Here is a 24,833-nt window from a genome sequence, read left to right on the forward strand (position 1 = left end):
GTAATTTAAATTTTTTTTAGCTTTGCTTTAAATTTTGAAATTAATGAGTCTTGACTTGCATAATGTATATTCTACTAAAGCTATTCTACTTTAACTTCCATATGCTAATCAAATCAAATTAGGATTACAAGATAAGGTAGTGTTTTTTAGTTTAACATAAACTACCAGCAATATTTGCCCAGTACAACATATGTATTAACTTTATTATCAGCCATCATTAATACTACCTTTTCCTTGCCCATTTTGGGACACATGTCTACTGCTCTCCTGTTCTGCAATTTTATTTTTCATGTGCACTTAAAACTTGATATACAGTGTATAATTTTAAACAATATATCAGAATAAACTAGAGGATTATTTTTAGCTTTTACCAGGTATGTAAGATAATATGACAATTAGATAAGATTGGACACACCTTTGTTGGCAAATTTTCATTATTTCATTTAATCCAGGAGATTTTTAATGTATAAATTAGTTAAAACTTTTATAGAATTTTATTTTTTTTAAGCCATGCATTAAATGCAAACAACAGTTAATCTGATTATTGGTTCTATAATAAAAATACCATGCTAGATATACATGTGATGTTTTAGTTGATGGATGGATTTTATATATATTATATATAATATGTATGTGTATAGTTTCTATTGAAACATAGCAATCTGCTTAAATGGTAGTAAGTTCAATTCTGTTGAGTTTCCACTTTGCATTTGTGAATCAAAATAAACTATACTGTGTTTCTAAAAAAAAGTTTAGCAGTATCTTTAAAAAAAAAAGAAAGTACTTAAATACAAATCACAAACTTTGTGTGCACGATTTTTCCTCCTATGGGATATATTTTTAAACATTAGCTTTACCATTTTTATCGCCACCTTTCTGAAGAAATTACTTCTATTTCATAGAACTCCATAAAAATGATTACCCAAGAAAATAAATTATGTAAATTCTTTTCAGTTAAATTTTCTGTTTTATACCCAACATTCAGTATTTGGGTTGACATTTAATGCCATTTTCAACTCATCAGATTAAGTTTCCCATGTCACATAGCCAACTATTTAAAAATATGCATCAGAAATTTTCCTTATAAAAGGGCAGATCTATTCACTGATATGGTTACCTTTAGGATAGGAAACTCAAAGAGTGTTTGAGTAATAAGAATATTTTAGATAATGGGACTTGACATGGATAACTGTTACATGATTCATCTCCTTCGGGTCTCCGTGTTTTTCCACTAAGCGGGTTGCTCCCTGTGGATCTATACAGTGGAGATAGCAGAAGGTCATAGAAAAGGTATTTTAAGCACTCTGGTTTCATAGGCTATGCCTGATGGACAGAATAAAATGTATTCCTCCAGCTTTAAAGAATGAGGGCAGGGGGTAGATAAAATGAGAAGTGAAGGCACGGCAGAATTAGCTATCAATAAACGCTGCAAACTCAGTGCACTTGTACCTCTAATTCTTTTCCTTACCTCAACTTTTAATTCCACCAAAAAGTCCTTATATTTTCTCCTTACTTCTAACCCATTATAGCCCAGCCACCACAGAGACAAGATTCCATATAAAATCATGAATTTACACACACTCACACACACAAACACAAGCTGAGCCTTTGGTGCTGTTGAAGAGAATTTAAACATTTTAAGGTGTAAAACTAAACTTACATGATCTGAGGTATGGTAGAAAAATAATCATAATAAAAATCAAAAGTGCAATGAATAAGAACAATGAAAAAGAAATCCACATGTTAAAAATGGTCTATAAACATATTTATAATTAATAAACTGCATTAAAATGGTTGTTTTATGTCTTATCAATTAAAAATAATAAAAGTAAGAAAATATGCTCAATGCAGAGGTACTTTTTAAAAAAAACAAAAACCAAAAGTTAATAAAATACTTTTATCTCCATCAAAATATTCTTTGGAAACCAAAAATAAAAATGTATCATGTATGTTTTCTTCAGGTTGATCTGTAAAAGTCTGAAAAATACATAGTCCTCACTGTTGAACTTTCTGAAAAAGAATCCCTGTATGCACCAAGCATAAAGCAAAAGGCTTTATGTCGTCTCGTGAACTCCCTATATTGGTACAAAGAATTCCAGTTCAGTTACTATCAGAAAACATTTTTGTTTCAGTCAAGCTGAAACAAATGACCTGACTTCAATACAGTGTAGTATATAGCTGAAGCTGTGTCCAAGAAGTTGTCTTCAGAGTACCAAAGACACCTACAGAAACTCCTGAGGAGACTCCATGGTTTCTCACAAAACCAAAGTAAGTCTTAACCAAAGCGAAACTTGAGTCTGTATTTCACCGTGTTAGGACTTCTCCGAGGTGCAGAAAGGGGAACCTTTGGCTTGACGGGATTAGGTGGTTTTTTCTTCTCGGGAACAGTAACTGTGAAAGAAAGTTCCGGCTGCTCCGATTGCTTGAATCTTGGCAGAAAGTGGGTAGAGATGTGCTGAGGTTTAACCCGGGGGCTGCAGCCCCGTTTAGCCTTCCCCCGCTTGTTCAGGGCCACGTACCACTCCCGCCCCGTCTTTTCAGTTCTGTGTATCGCAGAGGCATAGGTATTATAGCTGTTTTCTTGAAATCGCTCCCTGAACTTGCAGTCATCTGTAAATTTGGCCTAGAGGAAAAAAAAAAAAAAGAAGAAGAGGAGGAAATTCAAGCAGTGATAATATTTTCAGCATGTAATATAAAGAAGTCTTGGACTATAAAGAAAAACAAGAATTCCACTGGCCCCTGCGCTCTGACTCCATTCTCTTTATAAAGAATTTGCCTTTTTTGCCTTTTGTAAAGTTGCTTTAAAATTACTATTTTCATTTCTATAGTCCCACTTCATTCATCTTTGTAATGCTGGTTGTTTACTACGTATTACACAATTGTGAAAGAATATCAGTGTATATTAAAATAACAGGGATTCAATATATTTAAATTCTGTTACCCTTTTTAACATATTTTGAGAATTTTAGTTAAAAATTTAACTTTTAGCATAAGATTTTCCCCCTCCTAAACTATCAAGAAAGTAAATAGTACTATGTTATTAAGAAACAATTGCCTGGTAAAACACGAATTCATTCAGAGAAATGGGGTCATGTTATCCTTTGAAACAAGAATACAGTTTTCAGTCCCATCTGTGTGATTCCTGGTGCTGAGAAAGGGGTAGCATATGGCCCTATTAATATTGCATGTGTTAGAGTTCTTTAGGAAAAAATTCATCTTCACACAGTGATACAGGAGAGTCTATCTGATGCCAGGAAGAAAAAAAAATTACCTTTTGGAGTCACTAGCAACACTTCAGCCAGACATCACTCTCTCTTTCCCTCTACACACACACACACACACACACACATACACACATCTGCCCTTGAAAATGCTCACAGATCAGTGGAATAAGCAAAGAAGCAGACATTCATCACGGTGCAATTTGATAAATGGAATTATGAAAGTGGTATGCAGAGGGGACAAGACATCGAAGAGGATAGAGGTGGCAGCGAAGAGGGCAGGAAGGTCTTCCAGAAAAGGTGACTTTTGAGCTGAGTCTCAGTGTACAACGAGAGAATAATGATGAGGTGAGGTGAGAGGTTTTTCAGGGAACAGGAATGGTGTGTTCACAGGCCACCAGGAAGCCACTATAAGTTGTTCAGTGTGACTTTCACTTAGGATGCATAGAGAAAGGACCGAGAGATGAAGGTGACAACGTAGGCCAGTACAAGCTCTGAAAAGGCTCAGCGTGCGGTACCGAGGAAGTAGAATGAACACAGCATAGGAGAAGAGCGCGAGATGGTGCCAAATAGACCTGCAATCAAATGCTCGTTCTGCCAATTGAGTTTTTAGCTTTAGGCTCCTTGTTCACAATACTTGGAGCCATAAGGCTATCGTGAGAACCAAAATATTTTTCTAGGAAAAGGATCTGGAGTTTAGCTTTCATCAAATACAAAAGAGTCCATAACTCCCAAAGAAGTAGAATTCCCTAACCTGGACTAGGTTTCACAATTTCAGGGAGGACCATTTGTATGAACGTCCTGGGCTTTTGAATACCAAGTATCTTGACCCACATATATATGAACACTAAATACCCCCTCCAGTATTCTTGCCTGGGAAATCCCATGGACAGAGGAGACCGACAGACTACAGTCCATGGGGTTGAAAAAAGAGTTGGACATGACTTAGTGACTAAACAACTATATATATTTTATATATATATATATATTTGTTTATATATATAATTCTTTATATATCATAGAGGTTCCATCAGTTCAGTTCAGTTCAGTCACTCAGTCGTGTCCGACTCTTTGCGACCCCATGGACTGCAGTACACCACGCTTCCCTGTTCATCACCAACTCCCGGAGCTTGCTCAAACTCATGTCCATTGAGTTGGTGATGCCATCCAACCATCACATCCTCTGTTATCCCCTTCTCCTCCCGCCTTCAATCTTTCCCAGCATCAGGGTCTTTTCAAATAAGTCAGTTCTTTGCATCAGGTGGCCAAAGTATTGGAGTTTCAGCTTCAGCATCAGTCCTCCCAATGACTATTCAGGACTGATTTCCTTTAGGATGGACTGGTTGGATCTCCTTGCAGTCCAAGGGACTGTCAAGAGTCTTCTCCAACACCACGGTTCAAGAGCATCAATTCTTCAGTGCTCAGCTTTGTTTAAAGTCTTTAAAGAAAGACTTTTTTAGAAAAAGAGTCTTTTAAGACTCTTTAAAAGAAACTTTAAGTCTCTTTAAAAGAGACTTTTTCTTTTTTGTCTCTTTAAAAGAGACAAATCCCATGGATGGAGGAGCCTGGTAGGCTACAGTCAATGGGGTCGCAAAGAGTCGGACATGACTGAGCGACTTCACTTTCACTTCCTTTAGAGTCCAACTCTGACATCCATACATGACTACTGGAAAAACCATAGCTTTGACTAGACGGACCTTTTTGTTGGCAAAGTAATGTCTCTGCTTTTTAATATGCTCTGCTTCAGTTCCATACTGGAACTAAAAGTCCTCTAGTTCCCTTGCTTTTCTAATAATGTCAAGCTTTCTTCTGCAGTACAGATCCCAACCCTGTAATCTGGAAGTCTGAACACTGCAAAACAATCTACATACACCTACTGTTGATGGTCACACAGAATTTTTGAGTTTTGAAAGGTAGTGACAATATCAGAAGACAACCAATCTCAGAGTATTTCCAATAGCACATTTATCTTACACATGACAGTCTACCTAAGTTATTTACATTCGATTGTACAGTGTAGTTCAATCAAAAAGCTCTTTATTTGAGGGCTATGAAACTATGTATCTGAGAATCTGTCTACTGGCAATTCCTTCGACTGGGTCTTTAGCAGGCTATAATCTAGTGTTTTAAAAAACCATTGTCTATGGCTTTCTCTCATCACATCCTAACCTACTGGCCCATACCTAGGTTAAGGGTGCTATGCTGACATTCCTTTAGAAGAGGACACATTTATTGTTTTTATTGACTTTCAATTAAAAAGGCTTTCTTACAAACCAAACATAGATTTGTCAACTTAACTCTCTTTTTTTGGTCAACTTAACTATTAAAGGACATCAAGACTCTCCCATTCAATTAGATAATCTTAAAGTTTTATTGTAAAATAAAAACTATAGTCATGTGGTAAAAGGAGAAGAGGGCAGCAGAGGATGAGATGGTTGGATAGTGTCACCGACTCAATGGACATGAACTTGGGCAAACGCCGGGAGACAGTGAGGGACAGGGAGGCCTGTTATGCTGCAGTCCATGAGGTGGAAAAGAGTCAGACACAACTTAGCAACTGAACAACAACAATAGTCTTCTGGAATATTTTCTGCTACATAAATGGACAAGCATTTTAGAAAGGTGTGGAAGATTTCATTAAGAAAGAGTAGCACGTATATTCATCCTGCCTCAGATTTTTTTCTTAAAATATATTTGAATAACATTTCTAACGTATAGTACATTATACTTTAACTTGACTTCTACCCCTGTTTCATACATACACAAAAATCATTTTCCTGAAATAAAGATAGCAGTGATTATTTAATTCAATTTTGACAAATTTTTTAAAAGTGTACTGCATAATTTAACCTTTTCCCCTTAACAGTGTCAAGGAAAATAAAGAAGAAACATGTCTTTTTTTAAATGGATGTGGCCAACAGACACACATGCACACACACACACACATAGCATATTAACCTATAGCAATTCCTATAATGAAAATCCAATGATACTGCTTTCTAAAATTATTGCATCAAAAAACTTTCTCCCTCCCCCCACCCACCCACTTGAGATTCATGTTCTTTCTTAAAAGAAGACTTTAACAGGATGGCTGATCAGGCTCTAGATTTTTCAAGGGCCACTTAATTGTCACATGGGCTAGAGACAGAATTCTGAGGACCCACACACTACTTGCAAGCCCTTAACCACTCCAAACTTCACATTGAAACAGAAGCAAAGGCAGTCAGACTGTTTGGGCTTTCTTAATTGACTTCTAATTTAATGTTTTGTCTGAAAAATTCTTCCAGCTACAATGGAACAGAATCATTTGAAACAAATATTTCAGTGAGTTTTTTCATCAGGAGATCTAGTTTCTTCTGGAGAAACTGACTGTTCCTGTCAATATTCCTGGCCCTTTTCAGACAAGATGGTGACCCTAAGCAGTGCATAGCTATCCTTAATGTTACCCATAAAACATCTCTATAGCAGAATCATCAAGCAGCAGAATTATTTAAATATATGTACATTTGCCATTATACAATTTTAGATAATAAATTTTCTAGGCTAAGTTTAACCTTTCAAATTCTTTTTGAATTATAAAAACTCCTTTAGCAAAATATATACTTTTAAAATAATAGAGCTGTGGTGTTCTGTGATGACCTAGAGGGGTGGGATATGGGGGTGGGAGGGAGTCTCAGGAGGGAGGAGATTCATGTATACTTATCACTGACTCATGTTGTTTTACAGCAGAAACCAACACAACATTGTAAAGCACTTATCCTCCAATTAAAAACTTAAAAAATAAATAAAAGAACTGGATTATTTCCCTAGAAAAAGTGAAGTCAACATAAAGACTTTATCTACAGTTCAGGTGCGAAGTAGAGAGGTGAATCAGATTTCAAATAAGCTACTAAAAACAGAACCCACATCACCTTCATCCTACCACCATTGGTCACTACAACAAAACTAGCATGTTCATAAAGAACCCCATCTTTGTTTCTAATTCATTATTTTCTGAATTTATTCAATAGATGTTTATTGACTATGTATCACATCCCAGACACTGCTGGTTGCCATTTTTATGAAGAAAGACAATTTAGATACGGTTCTGCCTGAGTTCTTTGTTGACTTAAATTATCTGTTTTTCTCTTTAATTTCTCCTTGATTTTGCAAGTGTAAAAATAAGTTATAGTCAACAAGCCATAACTGCAAAATTAAAATGAAATGTTTAAATCTGCTGATTTCTATGTAATTAAAAATAGTCTTAATTGAGAGAACAAATAAAAACTAAATTACACTACTTTTGCTTGAAACTATGCAAATAATTCAGAGGTGGGGCAACACAGTCCTGTTAAATAAAACAAGAATTTTGGGCTTAGGAGAACACTTTGCCTTGATTTGACTGATCTCCTCACAGGGAGAGGGCACACAGTAGATATTTAAAAGAAAAATCAAATTCAGTTCAAAGAAAGTAATATTCCAGAAAGACCGATTCTCCTTAATTGAAATCTGAAGGTCAATTAAACCAGAGGATTCTTACTGAAACAATATTTTTTAAAAACTTTCTAAAGCCTCTTAATATAGTTTTGTTTCTTAGTCAACATGCTCTAAGATGATTGAGAATCTTATAGGAAGTGAGTTGAGAGTGTGTTAATAGAGTTCCAATTCTCATTATGTGCAACTATCAAAGTAAATACATGATGTATGAAAGAGGTGTATAAAGAGGATTGAATTCAGACTAATAGCAAAACCCTGGAGTATAAACCCTGGAGTCTGCAGGGTATTTAATCAATTTTAATTCTTTATTTCACTTTTTCTTTGATATGCCTCTTGCAAAAAACTTTATAAAGTTAAGTAATAAATACAAATAACTAAAATGTTAATGTAGGCTATATAATATTATTAAATAATTAAACTATTCTTATAGACTTGAATAAACACAGTTATAAACCAAACTGTGCTCTAAACAACATTTTCTTGCTTGCCTGCATCCCTGCTTCCGGTTCCTCTATGTCCTCCCAGTGTCTTTCGGTTCCCAGCACTACTCAAGCCGATGGGACTGCCCAGGTCAGGTGCCCTAAGCCCAGGCTGTTTTGTACAGTTGTGCAGGATGTTCCCAGCACAAAAGTACCAACCTCTGGTAGTGAGTGAAAGCCGAAAGCCAGACCCTGCTCCAACTGCTCCTAAGCAGAGAACTCTGGAACAGGGCAGCACGCACCCTGAGGGTTGCCTCCTACTCTCTACAAGCATCGTATGGGTCACTTGTAGCCAAGCCGTGCTATCTCCAGAGCTTGGCCATATTTCCTGTCTAACAATCGCTATCTGGCCATTCTGTGTCTCAGTACTTCATGCTGAGCAACCAAGGGAATATACTCGAGTGCTCAGACATGAGTTCTCAGTCCCTTAGTCGTGTCTGATTCTTTGTAACCCAATGGACTGTAGCCCACCAGGCTCCTCTGCCCACGGGATTTTCCAAGCAAGTATGCTGGTTGTGATTTCCTCCTCCAGGGGATCTTCCCAACCCAGGGTTCAAACCCAGGTCCCCTGCATCTCCTGCATCGGCAGGCAGATTCTTCACACCTGAATCACCTTGGGAAATACAAGTCGGGTTTAATAATACATCCACGTGAGTTAATGAAGAATGCCAACCACATGAGTTTTCCTCCTCTGAACTTCACGAATTGACTTAAAGTAACTCAAGGAATCAGATCAAAATGCAGACTCCCCAGGCCCTATCTCCAGAGATTCTTTTAGTAAGTCTGAGCTGAGACCCTGGAATCACATTATTAACTAGCATCCTATGTGATTTTGATGCAGGTGAGGTGAGAACCACCCTTGGGGAAACACGGTATAAGACAGGAGTTCACTTTCTTATGCTCACGGTAGCTCAAAGTGAAAGTCACTCACTCATGTCCAGCTCTTGCGACCCCATGGACTGTAGCCCACCAGACTCCTCTGTCCACGGGATTTCCCAGGCAGGAATACTGGAGTGGGTTGCCATTCCCTTCTCCAGGGGAATCTTCCTGACCTAAGGATTGAACCCAGGTCTCCTGCATTGTAGCAGATTCTTTACCATCTGAGTCACCTTGCTCAAAAGAGTTGGGCTATTGAGGTCTACTGTGTGCCAGGTGTTTTACATATATTATTTCATTCTAACATAATTCCATAACTAAGGATGCTATTATCTGATTTTCCAGCCAGAAAAATAAAGAAAATAGTTCCTCTAAATCCCCACATTTACCAAATGCCAAGGTAAGCCTATACGACTTAAATCTCCTCTACTGAATACCAGATTCAAGCTCTTTCAGTAACAATGTGCAAATCCATGGGCATCTCCTGAGCTTCTATACAGTACTACCTGGCCCTAAAGTTGCTCTATGTTAAAATGCTGATTAAAAATAAGTGCCACTCTCTAAACCATCTGAGACATAGAACACCGTCCCTCACTTTAGGCTGAAATGGATCTCTGAAGCTACTAGTCAATTCATTACACACAATTTTCCTCAATAAAATAGCAGCTCAGTGTTGGGAAGATCCCCTAGAGAAGGGCATGGCAACCTACTCCAGTATTCTTGCCTGGAGAAGCCCCAGGGACAGAGAAGCCTGGCAGGCTACAGCCCATGGGATCCCAAAGAGTCGGACACGACTGAGCACAGCACGGCCAGATAAACATAGTGTGAAATTAAGGGAAAACTGACATTTACTGCAAAAGCAGAACCCTGAACCCATTGTTTTTTTCAGCCTGAGTTACTAGGTACTCAATTTTACTGTGTAAATTGAAAATTCTTAGAAGATGGGGGTGCTTCCCAGGTGGTGCTACTGGTAAAGAACCTGCCTGCCAATGTAGGAGACGTAAGAGACGGGTTCAATCCCTGGGTTGGGAAGATACCCTGGAGAAAGGCATGGCAACCCACTCCAGTATTCTCGCCTGGAGAATCCCACGGACAGAGGAGGGGGCGGGCTACAGTCTATATGGTCCCAAAGAGTCAGACATGACTGAAGTGACTTAACACAGTGCAACACAGAGGATAAGATGTTTCTATTCAATACCTTTACAGTGGCCAATAAATTATTTTTTTAATGACGACGATAACCATCACTCAAACCTTCATTTCCCCTTTCAATAAACAAGCCCAGCTTTGGGGCTGCGGACTCCTCCTCACTCTGCCCCCAGCTCAGGAAGTCCAGTTCAGACTCTCATCTCGGGCAAGCCAGCTGGCACCCTCTGAAACCAAGAAAGGAGGCTTTTCTAGTCCTTGCTCAGGGCTGATCAAGCATACATTCCATGCCTGTTTCGTAAACTCTGCAATTAGCTTTCCTTCCAAGCATGATCCCCTAAAACCCTGAGAAACAAAAATAATTCCACCACATGCTTCTTTCTGTATGTTTAAAATAAGCTAAAATGTTTTTCCCCAACAACCAATGGGTGGTCACGTATAGTTTATGAAAAGACCAACAAATTCATGATAACCACTTTTTCCAAGATTTAGATTTTTAAGGAAAAAAAAACACAATGCAAGAGAAAGATCTTAAAAAATTATGAGATTATGACCATTGGAAATCCTGGCTTTCAAATTAAGTTCCTTGGGAAAAGGAAAGCCCAGGACATAAGGGGCTACTGTATGCAAGATGAGTTGGGACTTAAAGGGAAAAAAAAAAAGGCCAATAATGAATGCGATTTGAGGCTGGTCTAAATATCCGAGGGGGTCACAGCTGCCTGACCCCAAAATCAGAAAGAGGAGAGAGGAGATATAGGATCATGAAACAGCTGCCTGAGAGCAAATTCAGGAAGGTCTGTTCTAACATTAAATGCTGAATACTTTCCAGGAACTATTCTAAGTGTTTTATATGTATTATCTCATTTAAAATGTTCCACTATCACCCTGTATTGTTAGTTTAATTTTCTTCCTTTTACAGCTGATAAAGCCAAGGAATAGAAAGATTAAGTAAAACAACACAGTTTAAAAGGAAGGACACAATTTAACCACCAGACTCAAGAACTCCCTCTCTTACATCCAGACCCATCTCAGATAAATCCAGAAAGGCACCATCTATGAGACTCTGGATAAAGACAACCACGCTGAGAAGACAGCAAGAACAGTCAGGAGGGAGCGTGAACAGACAGGCAGGCAGAGAGAGAGACCGAAAGAGAAGGGGGCTCAGCCTCACCTAGGACATCAGCCTGGGAATAAGTGGAGAAAGGTCAGAGGCCACGTGAAGGCTCTGACTAACCCTCAAGGCTCCTGGGGCAACAATTACCTCGTGCTCCTCTCAGTGATTCTCAAGGCATCTTGAGAAGAAGACCAGACACCTTCATCCTTGGATGCTGAAAAACACCCGCACACTCAGGATCTGACTGCACTGTCTGCTTAGGGTCTTCCAGCTAAGGTCTGAATGAAGCAGAGCTGCGTGGAGATTGACACGAGTGTGTAGGTTGGCTGATTGCACAGAGCGGAGCACACTCAGGTGGCTGAAGCTCAGATCAAACTCCTCTTATGGAATTAACAAACTCAGCACACAAAGGAGATCAGCATAAATGTTGCCTAAATCTGAGCATGCCGGGCTGATAATACTGTTCACCATCTTCGTGTCCAGGGACCATGAAGCGTTTTCTAAAAGAAGATTTTCTGTGAACGAAACAGATCTCCTTTCTTTTCCGGAAGTACATCCTAAAAAAGGTTCCTGATACAGCTCCTCATCACACTGAATAACCAACATTTACAAAACAGTGTGATAAGTTTCATGGTGTGCACACCTCCTCCTTTCTAGACTTTAAAATCAAGTACAGGAGACACAGAAGTAGATGGGGGAAAAAGATCCTCCCAAAGAGCTTGGAATGAGAGAGAGAGAAAGAGAGCAAGCAAAATAGTCTAAGTATGAACCACAGTATTCACTCTTTAAAATGCAGCATAAAAATATTATTAAAACATGCAACTATTAATTTCCATAAAATAATAGTTGAAAATAGTGTAAATAGTTCCAAATGAAACAAAATATCTTCTTTCAAGCTAACTTTTCCCTACCAAGCATTATAGCATTTAAATGGAGAGAATTTTTAAACCATGTTATTCTGGTTCAAGTTTTTGTTAACTATGGTAACTTAGGAAATATTTAACATCTCTGACTGAGACTGTTGCCTCACCTAACCAGGTAATGAGATAATGTGAGTGAAAGAACTTTGAAAGAAATATGCAGATATTTTATCTCTACCTAGTAACTAATTTTTAAGTCTAAGTGTTACTATATAAAACAAGAAAAATCTACTACAATCCATGAATATTTCTTGACATACTATGGGTTTACTTTCCCCAGAATTATATGAATACTTTACATTTATAGTTCACATTTACTTTGCAAATAGAACCCCAAAGTTACTGTTCATTAATTAAAACTTTTTCCAGTTTTATTGAGATACAATTGACATACAACACTGTATAAATTTAAGATACACAACATGATGATTTTATATAGCTATTTTTTGAAATGATTATAAAATTACTCTTTAAATGCCTCAGCACAATTATTAATTTAAAGCAACTCACTAATTACACATTTAATCTTGAAAGTGTAAGGCATTTTAGCCTTTTTAGTGGTGATGAAACTTTGTAAAAATCAAACTAAATCAAATAATTATATTTAAAGTTATAAGAACAATTTTTCAACATGTTTAACTAGAAACTAAAAAGAAGAAGGAAACCATCTGGCATACAGCTAATAAACGTTAGGGCTAATACTATTTCTAAATTAAACTTCCTCAAAAATAAGTCACTTTATAATTTAATTAGCTTTCTATCGAGAGAAAAAGTGATAATAAAAGCTCAAATAAGAGCCAGTGGGCTTGGACAATTGGTTTAAAAAAAATTCACATAATCATAGGGCTTAATTTTTTATCTACAAGTCAGCTCAAAGTCATCAGAATGACTTTTATATCAAAGAGCTTCAATGAGTGACAAGAGCAAGGCTTGCTTTGTACTGTTTAAAAGTCATTATTCCATGAAATAACTTTTAGCCTGCCAAGATGAGAAAGAATAACAGATGCTGTTTTTGCATCATCTGCATTATTTCGGCCAGCCTTCCGTAGACATTTGGGTCAAGTTTCTGGAAATTTGTTACTTGCATTTGACAGAGGAATCATGTATCCTAACCTCTCAGTCTGACCTTTCTAACTGGCGTCCATTTGTAACACTTTGCTTGCTGCTACAATTATCCTTAAGCTGGTCCAAGGTAGTCTATTTTTTGCATGTGCTAGGGCTTGAATCATAATATTTTAAAAATTAAGATTTTCACCCAAAATAAGCGAACCAATAACAGAATTTTTTTTTTCAGGAATTGCATATTATTATAATGCTTAGAGTTTAAAGGTGTTTCAATGTTTAATGACCAAAGTAGATCGAAGAAAAGTTATTCAGTGCAGAAGCATTTGATGATTGTTTTCTATTCTATGTGTGGATTTTTAGAAGTCAAACATCTTTTTAAAAATAAAATGGCATGTCCTGCTTTCCACAACAGAACTTTGCCCCTTAAATTAGGTTATAAACCAGAGCAATTATTTTATGAATATTATAATTTGCTAGAATATAATAATCAGCTCAGAAAATGAGATAAGTCTAAATCTAGTTATAATTCTTTCAATGGATGATCGAAGAGATTAACAAAGATTTAATAAACTGAGAATTTAGTAGTTTATTGTATTTAAATTTGAATTCTCTAATAATAGGTAATATTTATTGATCACTTACATTGTACCTAATATTGTTCTAAAAAACTTTATATATATTATCTCATTTAATCCCCAAATAACTGTAGAAATAGCTTCAGTTTTATGATCTCCTCCAGAAGATATTAACAAGCCACCTTTAGATGCTAGAGAAAGGAAAACAGAAAATCTTAAACATTAAACCAAGTGAAATTCTCTTTCAATTTCTTAAAAATCTGTAAAGCAGAAATCATAATTAATAAGTTTCAATTGACTGTGCTTGATTAAAACTTCCTATATACTTTGAAAACTGGAAAAGTCATATTTCTCCAATTTAATAAGGATTAAAGGATCAGCTTTAAAGAAGAACTGCTTTTTAAAATGATTTAGTGTGACAAAACTTAGTACACCACAGACAAAGCATAAATAATTTTAAGGTTTGTACGTACATACTAATACTGATGAAAGAATCTCTCAATGGGAAAATTAAACTAAATGCATTTTACTATCTTTAAAACATTTTAGTGTTTCCCAAGTAATGAGCATTTTCAGAACAAAGTGTAGAAATCTATAATTTGTAAATTGATTACAAACTGTGTAACTAGTCCAAAAAAGTGTTTAAGAGTGTAGAATCAGTCTTTGTAATTTTAAGAAGTAATTGTTTTTGATACAACAACAGCTACAAGATGAAAATTTCTCAAATGAATCAAATGAAATTTCTCTATTAAAGGTCAAAATCATCTCATTATTGGTTTCTTCCCACCATACTTATTAAAATAAATATGTTTTATTACTTAGACTCTATTCTTGACATAATAAGTAGCTTTTAAAATTAAGAACATGATCTACTGATTACACAATCACCATTAGTATGTAAATTTAAAATGTAATATAGTATTTCCATAATATTTCTCCTCACTTGGACCACTATTAAGACATAAATAATGACAATCACTTAGAGAATGCTTCTTTCAAATAAACTTATCCTTAAACCTTTCTGTGGATTCTATATTATCTTTTCAAATAAATCAAATATTTAAATTATTACTTACAAAAACACATACAATTCTCTTGGTTTAATGGATATATAATCTTACAAAAATGAAAATCATAAAGTTCTCTGGGCAAATTGTCCTATCTATCAATTTGGAAAATCACTCATTCCATTTTACACATGTAAAATCTCTATAACACCTTTAACAAATATAAAGTGGTTCTACTTACACTTGCATGGAGTTTTCCTTTTTTTGACATCGCTAAAAATTTGTTGCTGAAAACTCCTCGTATTCCTACAATCCCCTGAGACACAGCAAATATTTCCAAAATACCTAGGATGACAGAAATCCCAAAATAAAACACAGACTCCTCTATATATCATTGTGAAGATATAAATTTCTACAGAGACTCTTTCCATTCTTTATTACTGTGAATTTTTAAAAAGCATTTAACATCCTTGTTTATTGTGACATTTATTATGTAAAAGGAAAAAGAGGTTTAGCACTCAAGTTTTCATTTAAAATGATAAATTTCAAGGTTCAAAAATTTAGTTGTGCTTCATTACTATTCATTTTTTCCTAAAAATGATGTCACTTAGTAATCACTGTTTGACAGAAGAATCTTTTCAAGTTCTAAGGAAATGGAAAAGACTTTGTAAAATGTTTTACAAAATAATTCTCATGTATTGTTGCTCTGTCAAAGATAAGACAGTACATTGACTATTAAAGCACATACAACTGCACTCAAGATTAGTATAAATCACTGGAAGCCTTGAAAACAATATTCAATTAAATTAAAAATCCCTCTTCTCAAATGATCATAATTATAAAAGTACAAATCAATACATATCATACCCTATCATTTAGTGAGTTGCTTATTTCAAGATTACACATAACAAGATACTGAAAGCACCATAGATAATTTGGGGTTGTTAGCTCAATGAAGTGTTTGATGGATTACTGTTTGAGACATCTTGCATTTTGAATGACTCTTCTGGAAAAAATTTCAGGAGGTATTTTATTATGTTATCGTTTATATTTTGGTATTTCATAGTGAGAATTACCAAGTCTATGTCCCTCTGTATCCTATAATACTTTGAAAGTTCACATCCACTGGGTCAAAAGAGCTGCACACCACAGTTCAGAGAGTATTTTTAAGAAGCTGAAACTCATAGTCTGTATGTAATTGGAATTCCTGCCTGTTTACCATAAACTCATATGTAATGCTATATGAACAAGAGAAAAGCACAGGGCTTTTTGTTAACTGCCTACATCAAATTGCAAAAAGAAAAAAAAAGATAAAATAATATTATTCATTAAAGCCATAAAGGGACCTGCCCTGGAAGAAAGGAAGGAAGCAAGTGGGAGTGGAAGGGAGAAGGAAAAAAATCTCAATATTTCAATCTGTAGTATTTTGAGCATATATTCTAATTAGAATATTTCAATAGGACTCTGTTAAATAGGGAAGTTCACCAGATTTTCTTAACATAATAATCTCCTCCTGCAGTATTTGAAGTATATATATAAAATTATTCAATATACAAGAAGCAGTGTATTGTGGATACACATGTATATAATACATACAAACACATATATTAGTATCTTTATAGAAGACTTAAATGTTGCACAATGTGACCTAATACCTATAATTGTAGCAAATACTGCTGCTTCTTTATTCAAATTAATTTTTAAAAAATACTTGAACAGAAAGTTCATAGGGAAACTACTGTTTTTGTGAATAAGTGTTCTTAGCCTGGAGTAAATAAAACACATCTCAAGAAAACTACCGCTACCACTTTATTAGAGGGTGTTTCTTTAAAACGAACTCCTCCAAATCTAAAAACTATTAGAAAGGAACTACTTTTGCTTTCAGGAAAAAAACTCCTAATAAAAAGAAAAAAGAAGAAAAAACACTGTGTCTTAGAAATTCTTTTCTTCAAAATGTTTTCAAAATTAAATTTATACTAGATTTTACGAAACAGACTGATTGTGATGCATATCCAAAGACTTAGGAGCATTATAATTTTATCAAATAGTAACAAAGCACACAGAATGCTTTGTAAAGATAAATCTACTACACAATGTAGTGCGATAATATTATTAATAAAGCATGATTAGAATATCTGACACAAAGTTATATTTCTATCAAAATTACAGGGTGATATTGAAGATAGCATTAATCATATTGGATATTTAGGAGATGGTGAATACAATTGAGAATACTATGTAGACATCTGTTAAAAAATGAGACAGATAGAACACAAGAAATCATCTGTGTGTAGAATGACAGATACAAAATAGACAATGTGGAGTTGGTAGAAAAGACTTGATTGTATGTTTCCCTCAATTAACTCCTGGCTTTGTGTTGGTAAAGGTTTTCTGTATTAATATCTGGAAAATCTCCCGGTTTTGCAAATGCAAATCTATTGTGTATTAGTGGGGGAAAAAAAATTCCCACTAATTCTCATGTGTTTGCAGGGTAACATTTAAGAGGTCAAGACAAAAGGGCTCTGTAAATATTTGTTTAATGGGAAACTGCTTTGTTTACATAACTGGCTTCTGACAACATATTCTATTTTTAAGAAAGACCCATTTTGACTCAACTCATTTCCCAATTGCATGTATATGTTATATAAAATTTGCATTGTAATAAATTTTAAATATGGGGAAGATGAAAGAATATGTGTGAAAGTGTTATTTTACTACATACTACATGGCTTCTTTTCTTGTAAGTTCCAGTACAAAAAAATGATATATTGTCTGAGAATAAAAGGACTTTATAATTTTAAGAAAATTACGTTTAATTGAAACCTTGAAAATACAATTCTACAAAAATCTTTCTATTTCAAGTTATGAAGAATGAAGGAAAGAAACAAGCTGAAATTAGATGAAGTAATTGTTTTTTCAAAAGTTAACTTTGGTATGATGTTCTAAATTTTAATGTAATTACAATGTACTATTGGGAACACTGTTAAGATTATAGTTTTAAAGTCATTTCAACAGTAGTTTCACAATGTCTTTTTTTCATAGAATATTGGAGTAGATTCTTCAAGCCCCACAATTCAACCTCGTTCCCCTCACCTGCCTGAAAAGATCACAGGCCTGTTGATTTTTATGCCAAATCTCAATAACTCATTAAAGAATTCTAAGTATTTTAAACCTATGTGCACTAAATCACATGTGTATAAATTTCAGAAAGCATTTCTCTAAAATTGTTTTTTTTTTTATTTTAGTAATTTCCACTTAGGAGTCAGCAATAATAAATTTGATGGGAATTTACAATTCCCATGAAAGCCCAAATGGTAGCCCTAAGAAAAACTGTGGAAGGCCAAGTGTCTCAGATTACAGTCAGTGAATGTTTGTAAATTGGACTGTTTCTTTGACCATCTCACTACCTGTCTTCCTTTTCAGGACACTCCATGTGTACACATGTATGAATACATGTCTTAGTAATCTCTTGCTATTTTGGTCCTGCTGGGGGAATGGGAAAGGGAGAGAGATCAGTATAAATTAATTCACATTAAAGTACAAGTGACAATGTGTTATCTTTCCTGGGGTGCTCACATTTAAGAGGATCAAAAGTAAAAAGCAGTGCTAAATTGATGGAATTATTCTCTCTTGGTGGAATTCTAGGATTGACATCTAGGTTGAAGGATGCAGGGATTCAGGGTCTCGCATTGCTTAATCCACTTACAAGCATTAGGTGTTCATTACAAAGTAAGCTTATTCCCATAAGAAAATCTCTATCTAAATTTGTTCACTTAGTCCCCTCTAGAATTTTTAACACAATGAGACTCTTATCAATGATGGTTGATACAGTTATGTAGACGTCTCCCTTTTTTCTATTTTATCAGTGAATAAGATACACAAATATTCCATGTATTCAGAAGATTTCAACAGCCCATCTGAAAGCTCTCAAAGATAAATCATTTAAAACTGAAGTAGTTTCTCTACTTGGCTTCACACAGCAATAAATATGCCAAGTCATTATCAAATCTGAGTCTTGAAATAACCAGTTTAGCAGTCTTCATTAAATTAGCAAATTTGCCACTTGCATTTTTCTGTATAGATTCTGGTTTATTTAGGCTTTGGGGACTATATAAATGTTGACTCTACGTTAACATCAAGGTTGATAGTGAATTCAGATTTTTTAAAGCTAGCTAAAATACATGACTGGAATTTTCATATTTTTATGTGAACAGTCAGTCTTTGTGTAGCTATAACCTTATGCTTTTGCTCCCTGAACTGACAGTTACTTGATTGCCTCTTCTTCAGTGGCCCAAGATAAGCCAACAGAAGCACTGTATTGAAACTAATTGAAAACGTAGAAATTAAAGGAAAGTTTTGTTTCTATTCAGGAGTGGAATTTTATCATCTATTTTGTCTTGCCCATCTTCATCCTTCCTTAGCATTTCCTTATGATAAGAGTTTATATACATGTAAATCCATGGCTGACTCATGTCAATATATGACAAAAACCACTACAATATTGTAAAGTAATTAGCCTCCAACTAATAAAAATAAATGAAAAAAAAATTAAATAAAATAAAATCAAAGCTCAAAAAAAAAAGTTTATGTGCAATGAGCTTGATTCTTGTCTTTAAAACTTGGGATAACTCTTGTATGAGAAGCTAAGACCATATTAAGTGGTATACCTTAACTAAACAAATTATGTTTCAAAATCTATGGGAAATGTACTTTTGATAACAAAACAAAAAATATTCAGGGTTTGCAAAAATTTTAATGTCAAATGATAGTCATGAAACATACACGCATATATATTTTTCTCTTCTGACAAACATTACAGAAAATTATGGAGTTTAAAAGAACCTGTTAGAATGCAGTTTCATGGCAGAGTTTTGACTTTTCACAGAAGTAACAAGCTGTGTCAGAATAATGTATGTTTTCCATCACTGCTAACTCACAGACAGTAGAATTAGGTGATGAGGTAAAACTGATGTATCCTCCATGGTTCTCATGGTCCAAGCTCTCTCAGTGTCTCAAGTGTCTCTCAGTGTCTTAAGAGATTTGGGAAAATGTTTCCTCATCTACTCCAACCAATAGTCCATAAACAACTCCTGTGTTTACATATGTATCAGGAAACCATCACGTGCTATCTTCAAAGAGGTCTATGACCAACTGCAATTAGCAGATCTTGTTTCTCTTTCACAGCTACTTAAAGACAGAGATTCATTTTAAACTTTCAAATTACATGCTATCCTTTTAAACATGACATATTTCATAAATTCTTCATGGATCAATGGTAGCAAAATCTTATGATACAGTGTAGGACGTTCCAGACATCACAAAGCTGAAAATCACCATGATTTAAACAAATTATACTTTCCTCTGTGAGAAAAACCTATAGAAGGCAAAGGAAAAAAAAAAATCCCAACTAACCCAATATCAAGTAATCAGAATATCAAGCTTGCTGGGCTAGGTATCCTATGTTGGGTACATGAACAAATGCATGAATGAATAAGTGAATTGATCGAAAGCCAAGCAAAAGATACAGATGAAACTCTGAAAGGCTGTTATAAACTGGAATGAACTAGAAAAGTGTTAGTTAAATTAAGAAAGTTTTATTTAGGCACTTTTATTTAGTTTGCTTAAGAAACAAAGCAGCATTTTGTGTCTGTTCTTTGTTAGATATCTTTCAAAGCAGATTTTAAAATAAAATGTACCTTGGAAATAAATACCGGCCAGTGTCTTCTTTAGCTGGATGTATTCTCTGTTGATCTGTTCTCATTTTCCTTTCTATACTTTTCTATAACTTCCCCTCCAAAAGGCCTAAGCTGCAAGAAATCTTTGTCTCTTGTGGTTTCTTCCAAGGGAAGAGGGTAAATACCTTGGGAATGAGTCTAGTTTTCACAGATTCTCTAGCACACCAAAACCCACTCCAACACCTCCTTTTACCCACCCTGGGATCCAACCTGCGGCTGCTTGCAGGTTAGCTTTGAATCTTCCCTTGGGAACACAGAAGTCATTCTCTGTTGAGGCTGAGTTTGGGGATAAACTACAGGAAGAATGGGCTTCCCTGGTGGCTAAGTGGTAAAGAATCTGCCTGCCAATGCAGGAGATGTGGGTTCAACCCCTGGGTTGGGAAGATCCCTTGGAGAAGGAAATGGCAACCCACTCCAGTATTCTTGCTTGGGAAATCTCATGGACAGAGGAGCCTGGTGGGCTACAGTCCATGGCGTCTCAAAAGAGTCAGACACAACTTAGCGACTGAACAACAGGAAGAACAGAATAGAAAGAGTGTTCCTATAAGAGAAAGGGGGAAAGACTACCACAAGTGGGGAAATGAGCTCTGATGTCTGGTGGAAGGAGAGCTGGGTGGGACAAAATGAGGACAGATGGAAATAACACTTGCTTAGACATAACATTTGCTTACCCTGAAATCTCTGGAAATTCCCCTTCACCCTAATTGACCTTGCCTTTTATCACCACATATGGCGAGAAGTTTAACGAGTGCAATGAACCTTAAAACATAGAAGTAGGCCCCTCGAACTTTCCTGCTAATGCAGTGGATAAGAGTCCACCTCCCAAAGCAGGGGACACAGGATCGATCCCTGGTCCGGGAAGATTGCACATCCCCCTGAGCAACTAAGCCCTTTGCCTCAACTACCGCGCCCACACACTGCAACTAGTGAAGTCTGCACTCTGCAACAAGAGAAACCACTGCAATCAGAAGCCCGTGAACCACAAGGAAGGGTAGCCCGGGCTCCTGCAAGTACAGAAAGACTGCCACAGCAAGGAAGACCCAGCCAAAAATATATACAGTCTTACAAAAAAAAAAGCAGTCCCCTCTGAAGAGGGTGCGGGAGGCCCTGGCACTCGCTGGGGCTGACGCGGAAGGCCCTCTCTGGGGTTCGGTGCTCCAAGCCACCTCACCACGGGCAGCAGAGCAAGCTGGAGGCAGAGGCGGAAGGAGCAGTCAGGGGCAAGGGGCAGGCGTGGACCCGCTCGCGTTCCACCTCCCGCCTCCTGGACTCCCCAGGGAGAGCTTGCCAGCCGGCCACCCCGCCGATGTGCGCATCTCCAACCCGCGTCGGGGCGGCTGCCAGCCCCGCAGTGGCGCCCCCGCTCCTCCGGAGCTTGGTTAAGAAGAAATCTGTGGGTCATTGGCTCGAGGCAGAGAAAGTTAAGTACACCTGGGAGCCACCAGGCTGACACTCCGGGCCGGATAACAGCGCGCTGTCTCCTGGCCACGTTTCCTCTCTCCCTGGGTCCAGGAGGCCCGGGCCGTGCGTCTATCTGTTGGACCAGCCCCGGCTGGAAGAGCCGTCTGGCCCTACCGAGGAAAACGTCCGCAGAGATGTCCCCAGTCCCACACATCTCTCCCCTCTGCTGCCTTAGAGAGACAGTGGGAGGAATCAGGCGCGGCAGTGATGGTCTGGAAACTCAGACAGAGTGGAAGGGAGGAGACAATGAAGGAGGGAAAGAGAGAGAGAGCTAAACCCAGAAAGAAAAGTTTAAACTTGGCTTAAATTAAAAATCCCACAAAAATTTCACCTGTACCGAACTGAACTGCCTCTAAATGTTCTATAAAATAGAGAACTTTCCTTTAATTGTCCTTGGGGACAGAAGGCCGGACACTCTTCCTCACAAGGTCTGGTCATGGTCTCAAGATACTAAATGTTGCTAAACCCAACTCCGGAATTAATAATTCCAATGTCCATCACGTCTCCCTCTCTAAACGTGTCCAGTTTTCTAGATCACTGTCTTCTTCCAAGCAGAGAACGTTTGGTCTCCCGTATGATATACCTATATATTCTATATGGATATAATGTGCAAATATGTACGTATCTACAAGAGACATATATGGATACACACACACACATACATACGCATACACATTATGCAGCAATTTGGGGTTTGTGGTAGCGGTTGTGAGGGAGGAGTATGTGAGATTTGGTTATTTTAAAAAGAACTGTTCAGTTATGGGCAGGGTAAAGGGGTGCACTTTGCTGCCCGGTGGAAAATGCTAGTCTGATAAACAGAACCAGAAGGTAAACAGAAACTGAACAAGGAGAAAGATTTTTGTTTTTCCTCCGGGCACAGGTTGGAGCTCCTCTTTGGGACCAGGGCAATCTGGAAACACGCTGCCTGTCTGCACCAGCCTTGGGGCAGCCTGTCCCTCAGGAATCGCCATTGCCCATTCCCACGAGACGGGTAAGGGTGTGCGACCTCCCAGACGCACCTCCAGCCCAACCCGCCCGGCGGGCTCCCAGTGGCCCGGGCTCCGGAAGGTGCGCTGACAGCCCGGGGAGCAACCGGCGGTCCCTGTCGGTGCTCCCGCCACCCGCTCAGGACAGGTTTTGGAGGAGAGCAAGCAACTTACTTAACATATTGGCTTCGTGGGAGCCATTGACTTTGCCATCCGGGTAGATCTGCAGATGGAAACCGATGCCCACCCTGCAGTAGAGGCTGCCGGTCCGGCGCCCCGAGGGGCTCCACTGGAAGCTGCTCTGCTCCAAGCCGCTTGCTGGGCCGCCCCGAGAAGCCGCGGAGGACGAGGCGGCGGGGGAAGAAGAGGAAGACGCGGTGCTGCTGCTGCTCCGGCGGCTGCTGGCGCCTCCCGGGTTCCTCTCGGTGGCAGCCGGTCCGGGCTGCCCTTTGGGTGCGAGGCGCTCCTCCCCTTGAGCCCAGGCGCTGAGGATCAGGTGGCTGAGGAAGAGGAGGAGGAGGAAGGACAAGCTCATGCTTCCAGCCGCGGGGGTCCTAAGTGCATCTTGCAGGGCTGGTTCTGGGCTCCGGAGCCCCCGCGCGGCTGCGTGCCTCTGGTGCTGCCCGCCTCGCCGCACCGGGTGGACATAGCCTCGGGGAAGAGAGAGAGAGAGAGGGAGAGGGGGGGAGAGAGAGAGAGAGAGAGAGGCCACCCGAACGGATCTCGGCGCTGGCACTGGGATATTTATAACGCCAGTGATCTCACTGCTCCGTGCACGCCTGCGAAGCTTCCCCTCACCCGCCGCTCTGAGTACTCTCCGGCCGGTGCGGGGAGGGAGCCTCGCCGTCCCGGGGGCGGGGGTGTGGAGGAGGGAGGAGATGGGAGAGGGCGAATGGGAGGGGAAGCGGGGCGGAGGGAAGCTGCACCCCGACGCCCGGCGCGCGCGCACCCGGGCCACGCACCCCGGCAGTTCTCACGCGCCGCACGGCCGCCTCCACTGGAGCCAACGCGGCGGCGAATTCAGCCTCGCGCGAGCCCCCGGACTCCTCCAGGGGGCAGCCCCTGGGATGGGGGCTTCAAATGCCCAGGGAGTGAGTTCTCATCCTCTCGCACCTCCGCCTAACGCTGGCGTCCCAGCAACGCGCCCTCGTCTACCCAGGATCCAGTCTCCAAGTTCACTTCCCCGGTGCCCAGCCGACCCAACTGTCACCACCCCCGCCCCGGGGGTCCCTCGGGAACTGCATCCCGAGGGGGAGTCATCCCGGCGGGGGAGGGGGGGATCCCCCGCCCCTGCTGCAAGTGTTGGCCGCCAGGAACCAAACAAGGATTCGCAGCCCAACTTGGGAAGGCTTTGGTGTGGCGCACTGGATAAGAAGGCTGTGGCCGTTGTTGTGGCTGTTGATTTACTAAAGAGCTAAGGAGTGGATTTATTCAGTGTTTAGAGAGCCACCTTAAGCTATTAACGCCCTTGCTCGAGCTGCTTTCCTGCTGGGAAACTCTCGGTAGCGCTAAACATCCTGCCGCCGAATCGGTTTTTCCTTCTAGGCAGCTCCGGGTCTGCGTTCCGGAGGATGAGCGCACACGCGCACCGTGCTCGGAGCCCGGCAAGAGAGGCAGAGTCTGGGCATCACCGACGCATGTGACCAACTGTCCAGTTGTCCTCTCTCGCGCCAGGATCCCCGTGGCAGGAAGGATTAGCTCACGGCTCGCTTCAGCTTACTCAGAGCTGCCACTGACTGAAGGGCCGACCCCATTGAATGATTAATGATGCG

The 24,833-nt window shown here is 38.8% G+C and overlaps 1 protein-coding gene across 1 annotated transcript; it reads right to left on the reverse strand.

Annotated features, from left to right (window-relative positions):
• Positions 1–1,770: 1,770 nt before the first annotated feature.
• Positions 1,771–23,817, reverse strand: FGF5 (fibroblast growth factor 5). Its single transcript, XM_061145196.1, has 3 exons — positions 23,236–23,817; positions 15,121–15,224; positions 1,771–2,623 (listed from the first exon to the last, which is right to left on the reverse strand). The coding sequence occupies exons 1-3, from the start codon at positions 23,594–23,596 to the stop codon at positions 2,276–2,278; spliced, it is 813 nt and encodes a 270-aa protein (XP_061001179.1). The 5' UTR covers positions 23,597–23,817; the 3' UTR covers positions 1,771–2,275.
• Between the last annotated feature and the right edge of the window lie 1,016 nt (positions 23,818–24,833).

The sequence above is a fragment of the Dama dama genome, chromosome 6 (genome assembly GCF_033118175.1).
Source record: "Dama dama isolate Ldn47 chromosome 6, ASM3311817v1, whole genome shotgun sequence".
In the NCBI taxonomy this organism is placed as follows: Eukaryota; Metazoa; Chordata; class Mammalia; order Artiodactyla; family Cervidae; genus Dama; species Dama dama.

Excerpts from the sequence above, each read along its gene's own strand:
- FGF5 (XM_061145196.1), bottom strand. The coding sequence starts at position 23,596 with ATGAGCTTGTCCTTCCTCCTCCTCCTCTTCCTCAGCCACCTGATCCTC. Across the intron at positions 15,225-23,235 it reads CCACGAAGCCAATATGTTAA|GTATTTTGGAAATATTTGCT; the intron begins GTAAGTTGCTTG and ends CTGTCATCCTAG. Across the intron at positions 2,624-15,120 it reads AAGGAAAACTCCATGCAAGT|GCCAAATTTACAGATGACTG; the intron begins GTAAGTAGAACC and ends TTTTTCCTCTAG.